General features: G+C 46.4%; 1 protein-coding gene across 2 annotated transcripts in view; it reads left to right on the top strand.

The window, feature by feature from the left end:
• Positions 1-15459, top strand: part of ADAMTSL4 (ADAMTS like 4) — a 176249-nt gene that overhangs the window by 61257 nt on the left and 99533 nt on the right. For both annotated transcript variants that reach the window (XM_075607592.1, XM_075607593.1), the window contains exons 4-6: positions 1340-2076; positions 3177-4752; positions 11063-11165. In XM_075607592.1, the coding sequence (XP_075463707.1) occupies positions 1340-2076; positions 3177-4752; positions 11063-11165 (2416 nt within the window). The remainder of the gene's footprint in view (positions 1-1339; positions 2077-3176; positions 4753-11062; positions 11166-15459) is intronic.

Raw genomic sequence — 15459 nt, 5'->3', positions numbered from 1 at the left:
CGCTTCCCCTCTCCGGTAGCGGCGCACGTGAGGGGGAGTCCCGCGACGCTTCCCCTCTCCGGTAGCGGCGCACGTGATGGGGAGTTCCGCGCCGCTTCCCCTCTCCGGTAGCGGTGCACGTGAGGGGGAGAGCAGGAGGGCCGCGCCGTGAGGGGGGAGGAGCCTGGAGTTTGCTGCTGAGCAGCAGGGCCGCGCTTCCTCCGCGGCGCACGGTGAGGGTGATGGTGCGGCTGGGGATGTTGCGGAGCGTGGGGATTTGGGTGAGGTGGGGAGGGGGGAGAGAGTGAGGGGCACCGGGAGAGTGAGGGGCACCGGGAGAGGAGGGGCACCGGGAGAGGAGGGGGGGGGGGGGTGTGGAAGGTGAGCTGCGGTCCAACTGACGGGGGAGAGTGTGTCCCTGTGTGTGTGTGTCCCTGTGTGTGTGTGTGTCTGTGTGTCCTTTGGCCCGTCACTCCGCCTCAGGCCAATGAGAGGTGTGCGGGGGCGGACCAAGGGACCAATGAGATTTCCCCTAGGGACACCGGACATCCAGGCAGGCAGGCAGGCTGGCATGCATGCATGCAGGCAGGCAGGCAGGCAAACATACAGTGCTTTCACTAATATAGTATAAGATTGAAGCAGGAGGTCTCCGGAGCTGAACCCCATTCATTTCAGCTCCGGGGACCCCCTGCTTACGGAGATACTAACCTCGGAAGTAGCTGCCGGTAGCCGCTCCGGCTGAGCAAGCAGGGCTTTAAAGTTTAAAGCTCCAGTGTCACATGGGCCAATAGAAAGCTGCACCGATGACATCACAGCTTCCTATTGGCCCTCAGGAGACGAAATCTTTAAACGGCGGCTATTACGTGATTCTTTAGCAGCCAAGGAGAGTGGCTACCGGCTCCTAATTCGGAGGTAAGTATCTCCGGAAGCAGGGGGTCCCCAGAACTGAAATTAACGAGGTTCAGCTCAGGAGACCCCCTTCTCCAATCCTATATAAAAATGGAAACATGTGCAAAAAATCAATAACTCGCCGCTTTAATGATGTTATTGTTAATGTCTTCACAGCCCATCAAACAACGCTGCAGAATATGTTTATTATAAATAAATGATAATAGCAATAATAAAGATGCCGTATTGGGGATGGGCAAGGGATGTCAGATAAAGGAAATAGAAAGGGCAAATGGATGTATCAGGGAAGCTCTTCTAGGCAAGGGAGAGGAATTGTAGGTAGTATTATAGTAGAGACTGAACGTGTTAGTATCTGCACGGGGGCGATGCATTTTTGCCACTTTTTACTAACACTTTCTAATTGTACATATGGAGCGTTAAATTGAATATCTCCTATTTTTGTGTTTTGCAGTCACCTCACAGGACTCCTCGGCAGACCTCGGAGGATGGAGCAGCTGGGAATAAAATCGCTGGCACTTGGAGCTCCTGGGGATCGTGGTCCCCCTGCTCCCAGACCTGTGGATTGGGAGTTTTAGAGAGAAGTCGGAGTTGCTCGTCGCCATATCAGCAGGTTCCTTGGGTGCCAGGGGCAGAACCAGCTCCTCAAACCATTCAGACTCACTCCCAGCCTCCGTTTCATGATGAAAGAGCCAACCCATACTCCTTTGGGGCAGCAAGGCCAGCTTACCCCCTTCATACAGATGGGGAAATCCCAGCTCCTTTTGTTCCAAGAAACCCTCCCGCTGTTAGATATAATCCATTCAACCGTAACACCCGCCAAGAGACACTTCCCGCTGGATCCCAGCCTGCTTTCCAAAACCACTCGCCCTATCAAAGATCAACATCAATCCGTGGGCGTGGGATGGCAGGACTCCCAGAAACAGGGTGGCAGCCTTCACCAGTAGACACACCCCATAGACAGGATGCAATACCTGCTTCTGATGCACGCTCTGTGCACAGGAAAAGCCACCAAGATGCTCCTTCGGCCTTCAGCAGAAAGAACATCTCCAGGCATGACGACACCTCTCAGCCATGGCCCTTCTTTCCAGATTCCATTCCTCTCTTGAGACCTGAGAGCTTCGACGATCAGAACCCAGGACGGGCTGCTCCAGCCCTGTCTCCTACTAAAGAATCACGCTTCTCCCGAAGGTACCCACATTTCATGTTTGTGGGGTACAAGCTGGGAGTAGATATAGACGCCTAATAGCCACTGAGAGCGTGGCTAATATGTTGTATATATGGCACCACTTGATTACCTGCGTGCTCCTGCTATAAAACTTACACGTTATATTTGTACATTAGTTTAGGTTGAAGTCACTTTTTCATTGCTATGTAACACTCAAAATATGATGCATCAAGATCACTAGAAAATAAAATGCATTGAAGGGGAGTTGCATCATCTTCAGGGTTAGGGAACATTTTCTATGTAGGGTTCTGTATACGTAGCTGTATACTTTGTGTTATTCAAAATCAGATCTCCTTTTATTTGAGCTCTTCACACCTGATTTTTCATGACGGGACACTCAGGAATTGCATTGCTATTGCGTGACATGATTGTAGAGGATGATTTGATGAACAAGAAGCACTGATGAAATATATCGTGTATATATAGTTCTGAAATCGGTGCATGCCAGAGTAATATCACTGTACTGAAACTACACTTCTGTTGCACATAGAGCTACATTCAATACGGTCACTCTTTAGAATGTGGTTTAATTTGCTAGAAAACATTCGTTTAGCAGAACTTGTGTTTCTTTTTATGCAGCAGATGTGATTTTTATTTTGTAGCCAAAGCAATCAAGCATTCCGATAACAATCTTGTTTATTTGATCTAAAGAAATTCATACTCCGTCTCCAAAGATCAGGGCAGTGAAATGGTTTTTTTTTTTATACTGTGGAAAGGCAGTTTAAACCAATTAAGTGTTTCAATGTCCTCGCTGCTTTCTTAATACCTTGTATGGGCAGCTGCTTTGGTTACATTAGCAGTTCTGTAGTATTTGCCAAGATTCACAGATTAAGAGGAAGGGGATTTTTTTCTTTTCTGACCAGATGATAACATTGTAATTAGTCTATCTTGCCTGTGTCCAATAAACTGTATCTCTAGACACAAATATTACATTGTAACAAATGCCAAGTATTAATGGGCCCGTCGAAACTAATATAAACATTTATTTCAGGAATGATATAATTAGTTCACGAGATTCGTTGTTAATCTTTCATGCTTATATAAAGTATTCTTTTTCTCTTAGATCTCGTGTTAGAAATTCAATAAAGCCAGGCAAATATGGTTATGGGAAAGTGCCCTTTGCTTTGCCCCTGCACAAAGACAAAGAGGATGCACAGCGATTTAAGAGGCATCACCACCCCCAGGGTGATGGACCTTCATCTTCGCCTAGGAAACAGAAGAGGAAGGACTTACATCCAACTCAGTCCTCATCAGCAGATGAAAACCAAGGACTTCACGACATGGAGTCTACAGACCAATCCTCAGATCTGCTCACCGAACCCGTGAAGCAAAGGAGCCAGAATGGATCCCATATAGGAGAACAATTGCTTCAGCGCCCACCTCTCAGAAAGCAGAAGATTCATGTCCCATCTGAACATCCTGTATGGCCTGAAAAGCTGGGGAATACCTCTGTAATAATGGGGCTCGGTGGATCTCAACAAAGAGAGCTTGAAGGTGATCCAGCAGAACATGACTTTTACATGGATACGAATGAGGAATCAGATCCAGCACCAGAAGCCAAGTCAGAGGAGCAAGGGCTACCTACCAAAGTGACACATAACCATAACTACCAGTTTTTTTCTCAGATCCACCATTCTGATACCATGACAGATGGAGTCCGAAGCGGTGATCTGAACCCTGGGTCAAAGGAAGAAGTAGATGATAATCCTCTGCAATATACAGAGTTTGTGAAGAGCAGGAACATCCATGTGATGCAAAGACCTGTTTCCAGTTCCAGGGCATTATGGTCAACCGAGGAATCATCTGTAGTCCATGAGCCATCTCAAAGTCAGAAAATACCTTCAACACAGGCTACAGCTGTAAACCGATCTGAGAAGCCTACTGCCTTCAAGCTTCTTGGAGAAGGCAGCATTGCAATGACAGATTGGCTGAAGACATTTGCAGCACCAGAAAGTTACAGTGTCTCTGAAGACCAGCCCTCCACAGAAAAGAAACAAGAGGCAAAGAAGATTAAGGAAGCTAAGATGTTTGGCACGGTAAAACCAAGGCAAAGCCGAGCCGCAAGCCAGAGAGTGAGGGAGATGTTGGTAAAGAGTTCTGGCACCGGTTACCAAACTAATAATGAAAATAGAAATCAGAGTCCACTTCAAAACCAGAGAAACACAGAGAGTTCACATAGGTTGATCCACAAGGAACACATGGCACCATCACACAATCAGGGCACAAGCCTTCATCGTAGACAATTGAAAAACGCTGAAGGCACCAATAGTGAATTAATGCAGGGTGAGGTGGAAAGCATTCCTTACCAACACAGTTACCAACGTCAGGCCCAGTCTGATTCATCAAGCCTGACTAGACCCCGCAACCAGAGGCAGAGCCAGTACAGGCACAGTGCAGACAGCAGCAGCAGGGTGTTCCAGAGTCTTTTCAAGGAGCAGCCTTTTGTCCATAGACCATCACAGGTAGAAACATGGCCTTCTTATGTAGAGAATCCAGCTGTGCCTTATGAAAGAGGGCAAGACTCAAGACCAGGCCTGCACTCAAGCGCTGATCTTCCCCAGTGGAACCTGTATCACCCCGGAACCGAGGACTTTCACTGCGAGGGGGAGCAGAAGCAGTACAAGTCATGCAGCCAGGAGGTATGTTGTTACCCATTGGTAAACTGAGAAACATACAACATTATGTAATAACCAAGACACCCATACACTGTTGATTTGCCTAGCTGTGAAATGTTACGCCCTAAGGTGTAAGACTCTACGGATTTCTGAACTAATCATAGGGAACTGAAGCGATGTTTAAAATAATTTGAAATAATACAAAATACAATTGTGTGTCTTCCGAGCGAAAGAGGACTATCTGTAGCAATAAAAATGTCAGAATAATAATACAGGTCAATTTAAAACCAGATCAGAATAGACTGCAACAAGATTAATTTGCCCTTTCTGTGTGACAGCACAGCACAGGCTAAATTACAGCCCAAAAGAACATTTAAGGCATAACTCGGAGACACAAAATTTTAAGCACAGCATTTCGGGGGAAAGAGAAACCCCTTCTTAGGGGGAATTGTTATTACCTTATACCAGTGGTTCCTAATCTTTGTTCTTTCGGTGCACCCCTAATCACAGTGCTCAGTTGCTGAGGCACCCCTACAACAGGACAGTCGGTGAGCAGAAGACACAGGACAGAGGCTGTCACAGAAAACGCACACAAGACACACAAGAGGACAGAACAAATACACACAGAACAAACACCCAGTCTCACCTCTACTGCCCATACTTCCTCCTCTGCTTGGCCACACCCCCTGACACCTCCTCCTGATTGGCTGAATTACCCAGCAGCAGCCAATCAGGATGGAGGAAACTGCTCAGCCCCCTAGCAGCAGCCCCGCTCTCATCCTGCTCTGGGAGAACGGGTAAACCCCGCGACTCCCTTTTGATCATCTCATGGAACCCCAGGGCAGGGCTGCGGAACCTATGGGCAGGGCTGCGGAACCCCAGGGCAAGGTCACGGAACCCCAGGGCAGGGCCGCGGAACACCAGGGCAGGGCTGTGGAACCCCAGGGCAGAGCCACGGAACCCCAGAACAGGGCCACGGAACCCCAGGGCAAGACTGCGGAACACCAAGGCAGGGCCATGGAACCCAAGGGCAGGGACGCAGAACCCCAGGGCAGGACAACGGAACCCCAGGGAAGGGCCACAGAACCCCAAAACAGGGCTGCGGAACTCCATGGCAGGGTCACGGAACCCCAGGGCAGGGCTGTGGAACCCCAGTTGGGAAACACGGCCTTATACTTTGGACAGTGGAAACAAATTGTATTGTATTGTATTGTATTGTATGTCTTTATTTATATAGCGCCATTAATGTACATAGCGCTTCACAGTAATAATACATGTGGTAATCAAATAAATAACAGATAATATAAATAACAGATTATGGGAATAAGTGCTTTAGACATAAAAGTAACATTAAGGAAGAGGAGTCCCTGCCCCGAGGAGCTTACAGTCTAATTGGTAGGTAGGGAGAACTTACAGAGACAGTAGGAGGGAGTTCTGGTAAGTGCATCTACAGGGGGCCAAGCTTTATGTATCATGTTTTCAGAATATCCACAGTGCTATTCATATGCTTCTTTAAGCAAATGTGTATTAAGGTGGGTCTTAAAGGTGGATAGAGAGGGTGCTAGTCGGGTACTGAGCGGAAGGGCATTCCAGAGGTGTGGGGCAGTCAGTGAAAAAGGTTTAAGATAGGAGAGGGCTTTAGATACAAAGGGGGTAGAAAGAAGACATCCTTGAGCAGAACGCAAGAGTCTGGATGGTGCATAATGAGAAATTAGGGCTGAGATGTAAGGAGGGGCAGAAGAGTGTAAAGCAAGCATGTCAAACTCGCGGCCCACGGGCCGCATGCGGCCCACAACAAACATATTTGCGGCCCAGCCCAGTGGTTCCCAATCTGTGCGCCGTGGCTTGCCTAGAGGGGCGCCACGATTATCCCTCCCCATTATCCCTCCTTCATGCCGGGCCGCAGAGGATTGGCTGCAGGCAGAGAGGATGCCGGGGTGAGTGTGTGTGTCTGCCTTCCCGCTCCTGGCTCCTCTGCCTGCTGGTGGCTGTGCGGTGTCCCGCCCCCTTCTGCCCCGAGTGATAGGAGAAGGTAGTGGGGGTGCTGGGGGGGGGGAGTTAGTTGTACATTTGCCTGTCCTGCACAGATCGCATGCCTTTCCTCCCCCCCTCCCCCCAGTCACTCACATCCGTCGCTGCCTCTGCTCTCCACTGCTCTCCTGTGTGTGTGTGTGTCTGTGTGTGTGTATCTGTGTGTGTGTGTGTATCTGTGTGTGTGTGTATCTGTGTGTGTGTGTATCTGTGTGTGTGTGTGTGTGTGTGTGTGTGTGTGTGTGTGTGTGTGTGTGTGTGTGTGTGTGTATCTGTCTGTGTGTGTGTATCTGTGTGTGAATATCTGTGTGTGTGTGTGTGTGTGTATCTGTGTGTGTGTATCAGTGTGTGTGTGTATCTGTGTGTGTGTGTATCTGTGTCTGTGTATCTGTATCTGTGTCTGTGTATCTGTGTGTGTGTGTATGTGTGTGTGTGTGTGTGTGCGTATCTGTGTGTGTGTGTGTGTGTGTGTGTGTGTGTATCTGTGTCTGTGTGTGTGTGTGTATGTGTGTGTGTATCTGTGTGTGTGTGTGTATCTGTGTGTGTGTGTGTGTGTATGTGTGTGTGTGTATCTGTGTGTGTGTATCTGTGTGTGTGTATCTCTATGTGTGTATCTGTGTCTGTGTGTGTGTATCTGTGTGTGTGTGTATCTGTGTATCTGTGTGTGTGTATCTGTGTGTGTATCTGTGTGTGTGACTGAGAGAGAGTCTGAGAGAGAGAGTGAGAGAGAGAGTGTCTGTGAGAGAGAGTGTCTGTGAGAGAGAGTGTCTGTGAGAGAGAGTGTCTGTGAAAGAGAGTGTCTGTGAAAGAGAGTGTCTGTGAGAGAGTGTGTCTGTGAGAGAGAGTGTCTGAGAGAGAGAATGTCTGAGAGAGAGAGTGTCTGAGAGAGAGAGTGTCTGAGAGAGAGAGTGTCTGAGAGAGAGAGTGTCTGAGAGAGAGTGTCTGTGAGAGAGAGAGTGTCTGTGAGAGAGTGTCTGTGAGAGAGAGAGTCTGAGAGAGAGAGAGTCTGAGAGAGAGAGAGAGAGAGAGTGTCTGAGAGAGAGAGAGTGTCTGAGAGAGAGATTGTCTGAGAGAGAGAGAGTGTCTGAGAGAGAGTGTCTGAGAGAGAGAGAGAGAGTTTCTGAGAGAGAGAGTGTCTGAGAGAGAGAGTGTCTGAGAGAGAGAGTGTCTGAGAGAGAGAGAGTGAGTCTGAGAGAGAGAGTGAGAGTCTGAGAGAGAGTGAGAGTCTGAGAGAGAGAGAGTCTGAGAGAGAGTGAGTGTCTGAGAGAGTGAGGGTGTCTGAGAGAGAGTGAGGGTGTCTGAGAGAGAGTGAGGGTGTCTGAGAGAGAGTGAGAGTGTCTGAGAGAGAGTGAGAGTGTCTGAGAGAGAGAGAGAGAGAGAGAGAGAGAGAGTGTGTCTGAGAGAGAGAGTGTGTGTCTGAGAGAGAGTGTGTGTCTGAGAGAGAGAGAGAGAGTGTGTGAGAGAGAGAGTCTGAGAGAGAGTGTCTGAGAGAGTGTCTGAGAGAGAGAGTGTCTGAGAGAGAGAGAGTGTCTGAGAGAGAGAGAGAGAGTGTCTGAGAGAGAGAGTGTCTGAGAGAGAGTGTCAGAGAGAGAGTGTCAGAGAGAGAGTGTCAGAGAGAGTGTCAGAGAGAGAGTGTCAGAGAGAGAGTGTCAGAGAGAGAGTGTCAGAGAGAGAGTGTCAGAGAGAGAGTGTCAGAGAGAGAGTGTCAGAGAGAGAGTGTCTGAGAGAGAGTGTCAGAGAGAGAGTGAGAGTCAGAGAGTGAGAGTCAGAGAGAGAGAGTCAGAGAGGGAGGGAGTCAGAGAGGGAGGGAGTCAGAGAGGGAGGGAGTCAGAGAGAGAGAGTCAGTCAGAGAGAGAGAGAGAGAGTCAGTCAGAGAGAGAGAGTCAGAGAGAGAGTCAGAGATGCCAAGTGTCAGGAAGAAAACATTCATTTTATCTTTGTTCTTGTTCTTTTTTTTTTATACTGCACTTTTCGAAATAAACCTACGTTTCTATGAAAATTGAAGTTTTTGTTTTTTTGCGGCCCACCTAAACTTAAACCTTGTTGATTTGGCCCGTGTTAGCCTTTGAGTTGACATGCTTGGTGTAAAGCTTTAAAAGTGAGGAGAAGAATGAAGTGTGAGATGCGGGATTTGATCGGAAGCCAGGAGAGGGATTTCATGAGGGGAGATGCTGAGACAGATCTAGGAAAGAGTAGAGTGATTCTGGCAGCAGCATTTAGGATAGATTGTAGGGGAGACAGGTGAGAGGCAGGAAGGTCGGACAGCAGGAGATTACAGTAATCAAGACGGGAGAGAATGAGGGCCTGAGTCAGAGTTTTAGCAGTCGAGCAACAGAGGAAAGGGCGTATCTTTGTTATATTGCAGAGGAAAAAGTGACAGGTTTTAGAAATGTTTTGAATGTGAGGGGCGAATGTGAGAGAGGAGTCGAGTGTGACCCCAAGGCAGCGTGCTTGGGCTACTGGGTGAATGATGGTAGTTCCAACAGTATTGTGGAAGGAGGTAGTAGGGCAAGGTTTGGGAGGAAGTATGAGGAGCTCTGTTTTAGCCATGTTGAGTTTAAGGCGACGGAGGGCCATCCAGAATGATATAGCAGAGAGACATTCAGAAACTTTGGTTTGTACAGCAGGTGTAAGGTCGACAGTGTAGAGGGGACTTTTCCGGGTATATATCAGCATCATCATAAGTGTTTGTATTATATTATAATTATCCAGGTTTGTCAGGAACAAGAGCTTTTTTTCTAGATATTTCCACTATCTGTGGGACAGACAGCATACAGTTGAACAAGATGCCTTTACATTTGCCAGCTTTGCTTGCTGTATTGTTCAAACAAGTCCTAATTATAATTCAGGCTTAGCGTGTTTGCTTTTTCTTGCCTCTTTTTTTTTTTTTTTAACGGTGCCATGATTTAATGGTGTAACGTCTGCCTCCGGATACCACTCCTGCTGTTTACAAAAGCGCTAGCAAGTTCAAATTCATGAGATGTCTCAAGCTGGCCTGAACCATCTACTTAGAATAAAGAAGTTGGTTATTATAGTCCTGGTTCCTTTATCCCATTTATCTCCTTCCTTTTTATCTTGATGACATTGTGAAGTTTTCCAGTAGTTTACTAATTTGCAGAATTTTTACAGGTCTAGAACAGCAACTGTCTAAACCCAACAGAGGCGCACATAAATATGTTTTATATATATATCTCAAGGATCCTGATCCCAAAATATTGATCCCCATACCCAATGCCATATATATATATAGCAGGAGGAATAAGTGTCACTCAGCTTTTTGGTTCTGCAGGTGAAAAATCTAATGTTGAAACTAAAGGATCAGCTGAATGTATCAATATATGAAAGGGCACTAATAGAAAAAGAAGTGAAAGAGTTAAATATGCACCACGGTGAAAGATCAATAAAGTGAATATAAAAAATGCGAGTGAAGTGTTGGAAGAATATATTGCATAATACGTAGCCTTAAGGTAAACTGATGCTGCTCCTTCAAAGGGGGTTCTCCCAAATCCCCCACAAAGCAATGGAAATGGATGAAAGAGGGCAAACCGAGTCCTCAAGAGTAACATGAAATAAATTAAAAACAACCATAGTGCAATACAGCAGAATGACATGGCACAGAGGGAGGGGATGGTGGATGTGTCACATTCACCCTCTGGCACATGGAGTCAGACGTATGGAGTGATTAACAGAAGCAGGTAGGTATGTTTGTCAAATCAGATGTACCTCCAAAGTTCCATGACGGAAAGCGTTAAGAAGAACAGAAATGCCATGTAGCATAATACAGTTTTATATTCAAAGGGAAAGCAGGCAAAATTTGCACTCACAAATCTGCGTTATGGATGCGTGTTAGAACTACAATCTGAGTCCAACTATGGTAAAACCCTGCAGTGTTCTCCCTGCTTCAGCGTTTCGGAATAGCCTCCGCGTGGCCGTGACGTCACTTTCGGGTTTTCGTCTGATGTCTGTATTATATTATGTGGCTTTGCAATTCTTTTTAACGCTTTCCGTCATGGGACTTTGGAGGTACACCTGATTTGACAAACATAGCTACCTGCTCCTGTTAATCACTCCATACGTGTGATTCCATCTGCCAGAGTGTGAGTGTGACACATCCACCTATTTCCTCCATCTGTGCCATGTCATTCTGCTATATTGCACTATTGTTGTTTTTTCATTTGTTTCATGTTACACTTGAGGACTCTGAGCTCTGACGTCCATTGCCACTAATATAAAAATACCTCTTAATAGCAGCCGGTTGAAAGCACAAGTTTATCTCTGCATTGTTCTCCTCTTCTGTCCTCAGCCATGTCTAGCAGGCCAGCCCGATGCAAGAGCAGTGCAGTGTGCCACCTTTAACAGCCAGGAGTTCATGGGGCGCCTGTACCAATGGGAAGCCTTCACTGACGGTAAGAAAGTGTAAGAGCGTCACAGTCAAACAATACAAAATAGAGATGGTTCTATCGTGGAGAGCCTTACGCAGGGCTTGACTGTCACGTGTGAGCGAATGCATGAAGGACCACACACAACATTCAAGAGCATACGCTGATCCAGCAAAAAAGGGTGAGGTAGTCGTGTTGGTCCTTTCTTCCATGTAGTAGTAACAAAGATGGGAGAGGGAGTAGGGGTATGATACCTTTTGTTGGACCAACAAGTAGTTGATATGTTCCAAGCTTTTGAACCTCTCCGGATACCTCATCGGGGTGGCATTATACATGATACCCAACGAAGGACCCTGAGAGGTTGGAAAGCTTGTAACGTTTCAAGTAGTTGTTGGTCCAGTCAAAGGTATCATACCCCCTACTCCCTCCTTAGTTAATCCAGTAAATCTGAATTTGAATGGTTGGACAAATACAACAACTGTTGTCAACGTTTGCCATGCTTTTAACCCATTCAGTGCTGTGGAGCGCTTTCACACCAGAGATAAAAGACAAATAGCCATTCACTAGATCTGTTTTTTTAGAAAATGGCTGGAAAACATCATTATGCAGGATTTTAAACAGTGAGCATCATTGTAAACATTATTTTTTAAAACAAAATTGCTTCTACAACTGAGCCCAGATCACTACTATCATTATATAAATGGAACCTATCTAAATAACTTTATTGTATATAGCCTTTTTCTCCCAATTAGACTCAACGCGCGTCACAATTACAGTATAGCTCACGGCACACAGCAATTTTTACAGACACAGTCCCTGCCCAGATGAACTTACAGTCACTGATGTTGTGCCTGAGGCCCAGGGAGGTAAAGTGACTCGTCCAAGGTCACAAGGAGCCGACACCGGGAATTGAATCAGTTTCCCTGAGTGTCAGTTTCAGGCTCAGTCCTTACTCACTGGGCTGCTCCTCCAGCCCTTAATGAAAGTAGATTGCATTGAACATTGCATAGTAGCTCAGGCGTCTCAGCGTAACTTGGAAAAGCTCACACATAATCACACAGCAGAGGGTAACCTATTTGTTTCTAAAGAGGAAAGTCATTCCAGGAGCAAAAAAAAAATGGTAGAGAAAGTGCTAGATGGCCGTTGCCGTCTTTTGCAAACCCAATATAGCAGAGCACGGGAAAGGTAACGTGTTATAATTCAGGAAGGACGCTGGAATTCTTGCCTGGAACAGTCACGCTGTGTTGGGTAAATGTACTTCACTGACACCAGAGCTACAGGAGATTTCCATTTCCTGCATGCCTATGGAATACTCATTTCCTGTATTGTTCCCTTGGTGCGATGTGCCCAGCTGGACAATGCTGCAACCTCCCTATAAGATTTCCATCGTTACGGCAGCAGGTTAGCTCTGCATGCAAATAATTCAACTCTGCCACCAACCTAATACCCCCCCCATTGTGAGGGTGCATGGTCCTACATTAAAACATCCTCAACCGTTCCCCACCTTATTTCTGTAGGTCATTGGTAAAGTGGAAAAAGGATTGGTTAATGCCATTGCTGCTGTAGACATCAGCAGTCCATCACAGAGACTATCATAGCCGTTTATTCTGAGAAACCCATATAACAGATCTGCCTTTCCCCTATTTTTTTGGGGGGGGTTCATGTATCCAGAAGAGATCCAGATTTATCAACGAAATCAATCCTGTAGAAAGCTATGGATAGGTTTTCCCTTGGTATTTTGTTTGCCGCCGTTAAGCAGGCGGGAGGCTATCTGGTGGTCTTACCCCATGTTAGGGGGTTATGTATCAGAGCCTCTCGGATGGGAAACTGGGGCAAAACTAGAGCAAAAACATTGCATTTGATTTATCAAATAAAAAAATCCAACGGACTTAAATATGGCGACGTTTTTTTTGCTCGTGGTTTGTAGCCGGGAGACTTGGATACACTGTCATAATGGTGTTTTCTGTATTCTGATTAATCGTACTAATCCAGATTAATTGTACGGATCCTGAGACATGCGGTGTATACATTTGATGCCATGAATATATATAAATAATAAAATAAAACTGAAATGGATCCCATCTTCTCACCTCCTTCCACACGTTGGTTCCCATGTATCCAAAGAAATCCAGCACAGCATGTGGGACAGTAACCTCTGCAGTGTTTGTTGTTCCCCTAGAGCAGGGGTGGCCATCTCCAGTCCTCAAGGGCCAGGTCAGGTTTTCAGGATATCCCTGCTTCAGCACAGGTGGCTCAATCAGTGGCTCATTCTTCAACTGCACCACCTCTGCTGAAGCAGGGATACCCTTAAAACTTGACCTGTTGGTGGCCCTTGAGGACTGGAGTTGGCCACCCCTGTCATAGAGACTCGACAGTGTGGGCTCGGGTTGTCCAACTGTCCCTCCACTAGTTTTGCCGAGTTAGGCAAATGTAGCCTTTTGCTTTAATCCTGTTTCTCATGGCCGGTGATCTGTGAAGTAATCGCCAAATGATATCATTTGTCACGGTCCCTGCATTAATTGTGTCAATGTTTTTGCAGCCATTGTTACTGTCTCCTGTTTTCGGGACTTGGGATGCACTGTGGGAAATGTTGAGTGTCCTTCGTACGGCACGCACACACACAGACTTCATCTCCCTGTCTCCCCCTTTTTTTCTCCCTCTCCCTTTCTCCCGCTCTTCTATTCTCCCTCTCCCATTCTCCCTTTCTTTCTCCCTCTCCCTCTCTGTTTCTCCTTCTCTTCTATTCTCCCTCTATTTATCCCTCTCCCATTCTCTCCCTCCAATTCTCCCTCTCCCTCTCTGTTTCTCCCTCTCTTCTATTCTCCCTCTCTATTTATCCTTCTCCCATTCTCTCCCTCCCATTCTCCCTCTGTTTCTCCCTCTCCCATTCTCCCTCTCCCATTCTCCCTCTCTGTTCTCCTTCTTCTATTCTCCCTCTCCCTATCTCCCTCTCCTTTTCTCCCTCTCCAACTCTCCCTTTCTCCCGCTCCCATTTTCCCTCTCCCTATCTCCCTCTCCTTTTTTCCCTCTCCCGCTTCCATTCCCCCTTTCTCCCTCTCCACCCCCATTCTCCCTCTCCCACCTGTATGTTAAAGCACATTTGCATTCTTAGAACTCAGTAGCTGGCAAACCTCGTAAATCCATTCTGTTAAATGTTTGCACGAATACTCAAGTTCTGAACTTCACTGACATTTATCTCAGATAGGCTGCCCTCCTCACCCCACCCCCCCTCTCCCTCTCACCCCCCTCCTCTCCCTCTCACCCCCTCTCTATCTCTCCTGGATATTTCTTTCTCACTCTGTCTGACAGTCATGCTTCAAGCATTTCAATAGTGTCAATAACATTTAGATCCACAAGGTGACATGCTGTCATCAAAAGCGCTCTCGCACCCTCCCTGCTATGCACAGAAATACCTAATACACTTCTATCTACTCCCAGTGTTTCTGCATGTCTCCTAGCATTCTACTCATAATGTACAGTACTCTCGTATGGGTGGGAAACCACATTGCATCTTTCCCAACTTATAGATCTTCATTAAAGTATCTTTCATTCGTGGTTCTGAAGGTGTAGGACTCAGAACTCACCTTTGCTTAGGACAACCCCCAAATGCAGCCACGGGAAGAGCTTTAGAACAGAAAAAAAAAATAGAATTGTGGACTGCGATTAACATCATTTAGAACAGTACAAACTCCCCACCTTTCCTGGTCCTGGTGAGCAGTTGCCAATATACAATTAATCTTAGTCCTGTATTTTTCTTTGCTCTAGCATTGGGTGACATTTAACTTGTGATGAGTAACGTGACTATCACATGTAAGGTACATCAGTAATTCAGGACACACATCCGCCAATTGTATTCTTGGGATCCGTTACGGTTTTAAACTGATAGTGCTCAGGAATTTAATAAACATTTTTGTGGGTGTCCAATTTTCCACTGGCATTTTCCATGTTAATTCATTATCTAGGGCTACTCTGTCTTTGGGCCAAACAAAATGTCTGAGGATAAGCCTCTGCACTCTGCATTTTCATGTAGACCACAGAGAAACTGGTTGACATGTGCTTGAGATGAAAAGGCTGGGATCCCAGGGTAAGCCCCGTCCACCCAGTATTACAGCTCCCTTCCAGGTGTTTATTCGAGGACTTCAGTTATACGATAGGACTTTAAACGTGAAGCAGGTGAGTTTATTGGAGTTTTGTTTGACGTTATCATCCTGGACACATACTTCATTGTTAAAACGTCTAGTAGATGACTAATTTACAGAAATAAAGGTGCCAATTAATATTCCCTGTGCTCCACTGTCAATCTCGATCAATATTGATACAC

The sequence above is a fragment of the Ascaphus truei genome, chromosome 7, assembly GCF_040206685.1.
Source record: "Ascaphus truei isolate aAscTru1 chromosome 7, aAscTru1.hap1, whole genome shotgun sequence".
In the NCBI taxonomy this organism is placed as follows: Eukaryota; Metazoa; Chordata; class Amphibia; order Anura; family Ascaphidae; genus Ascaphus; species Ascaphus truei.
Note: the sequence above shows the minus strand (reverse complement) of the source record. Positions and strands in the feature narration are given on the sequence as shown.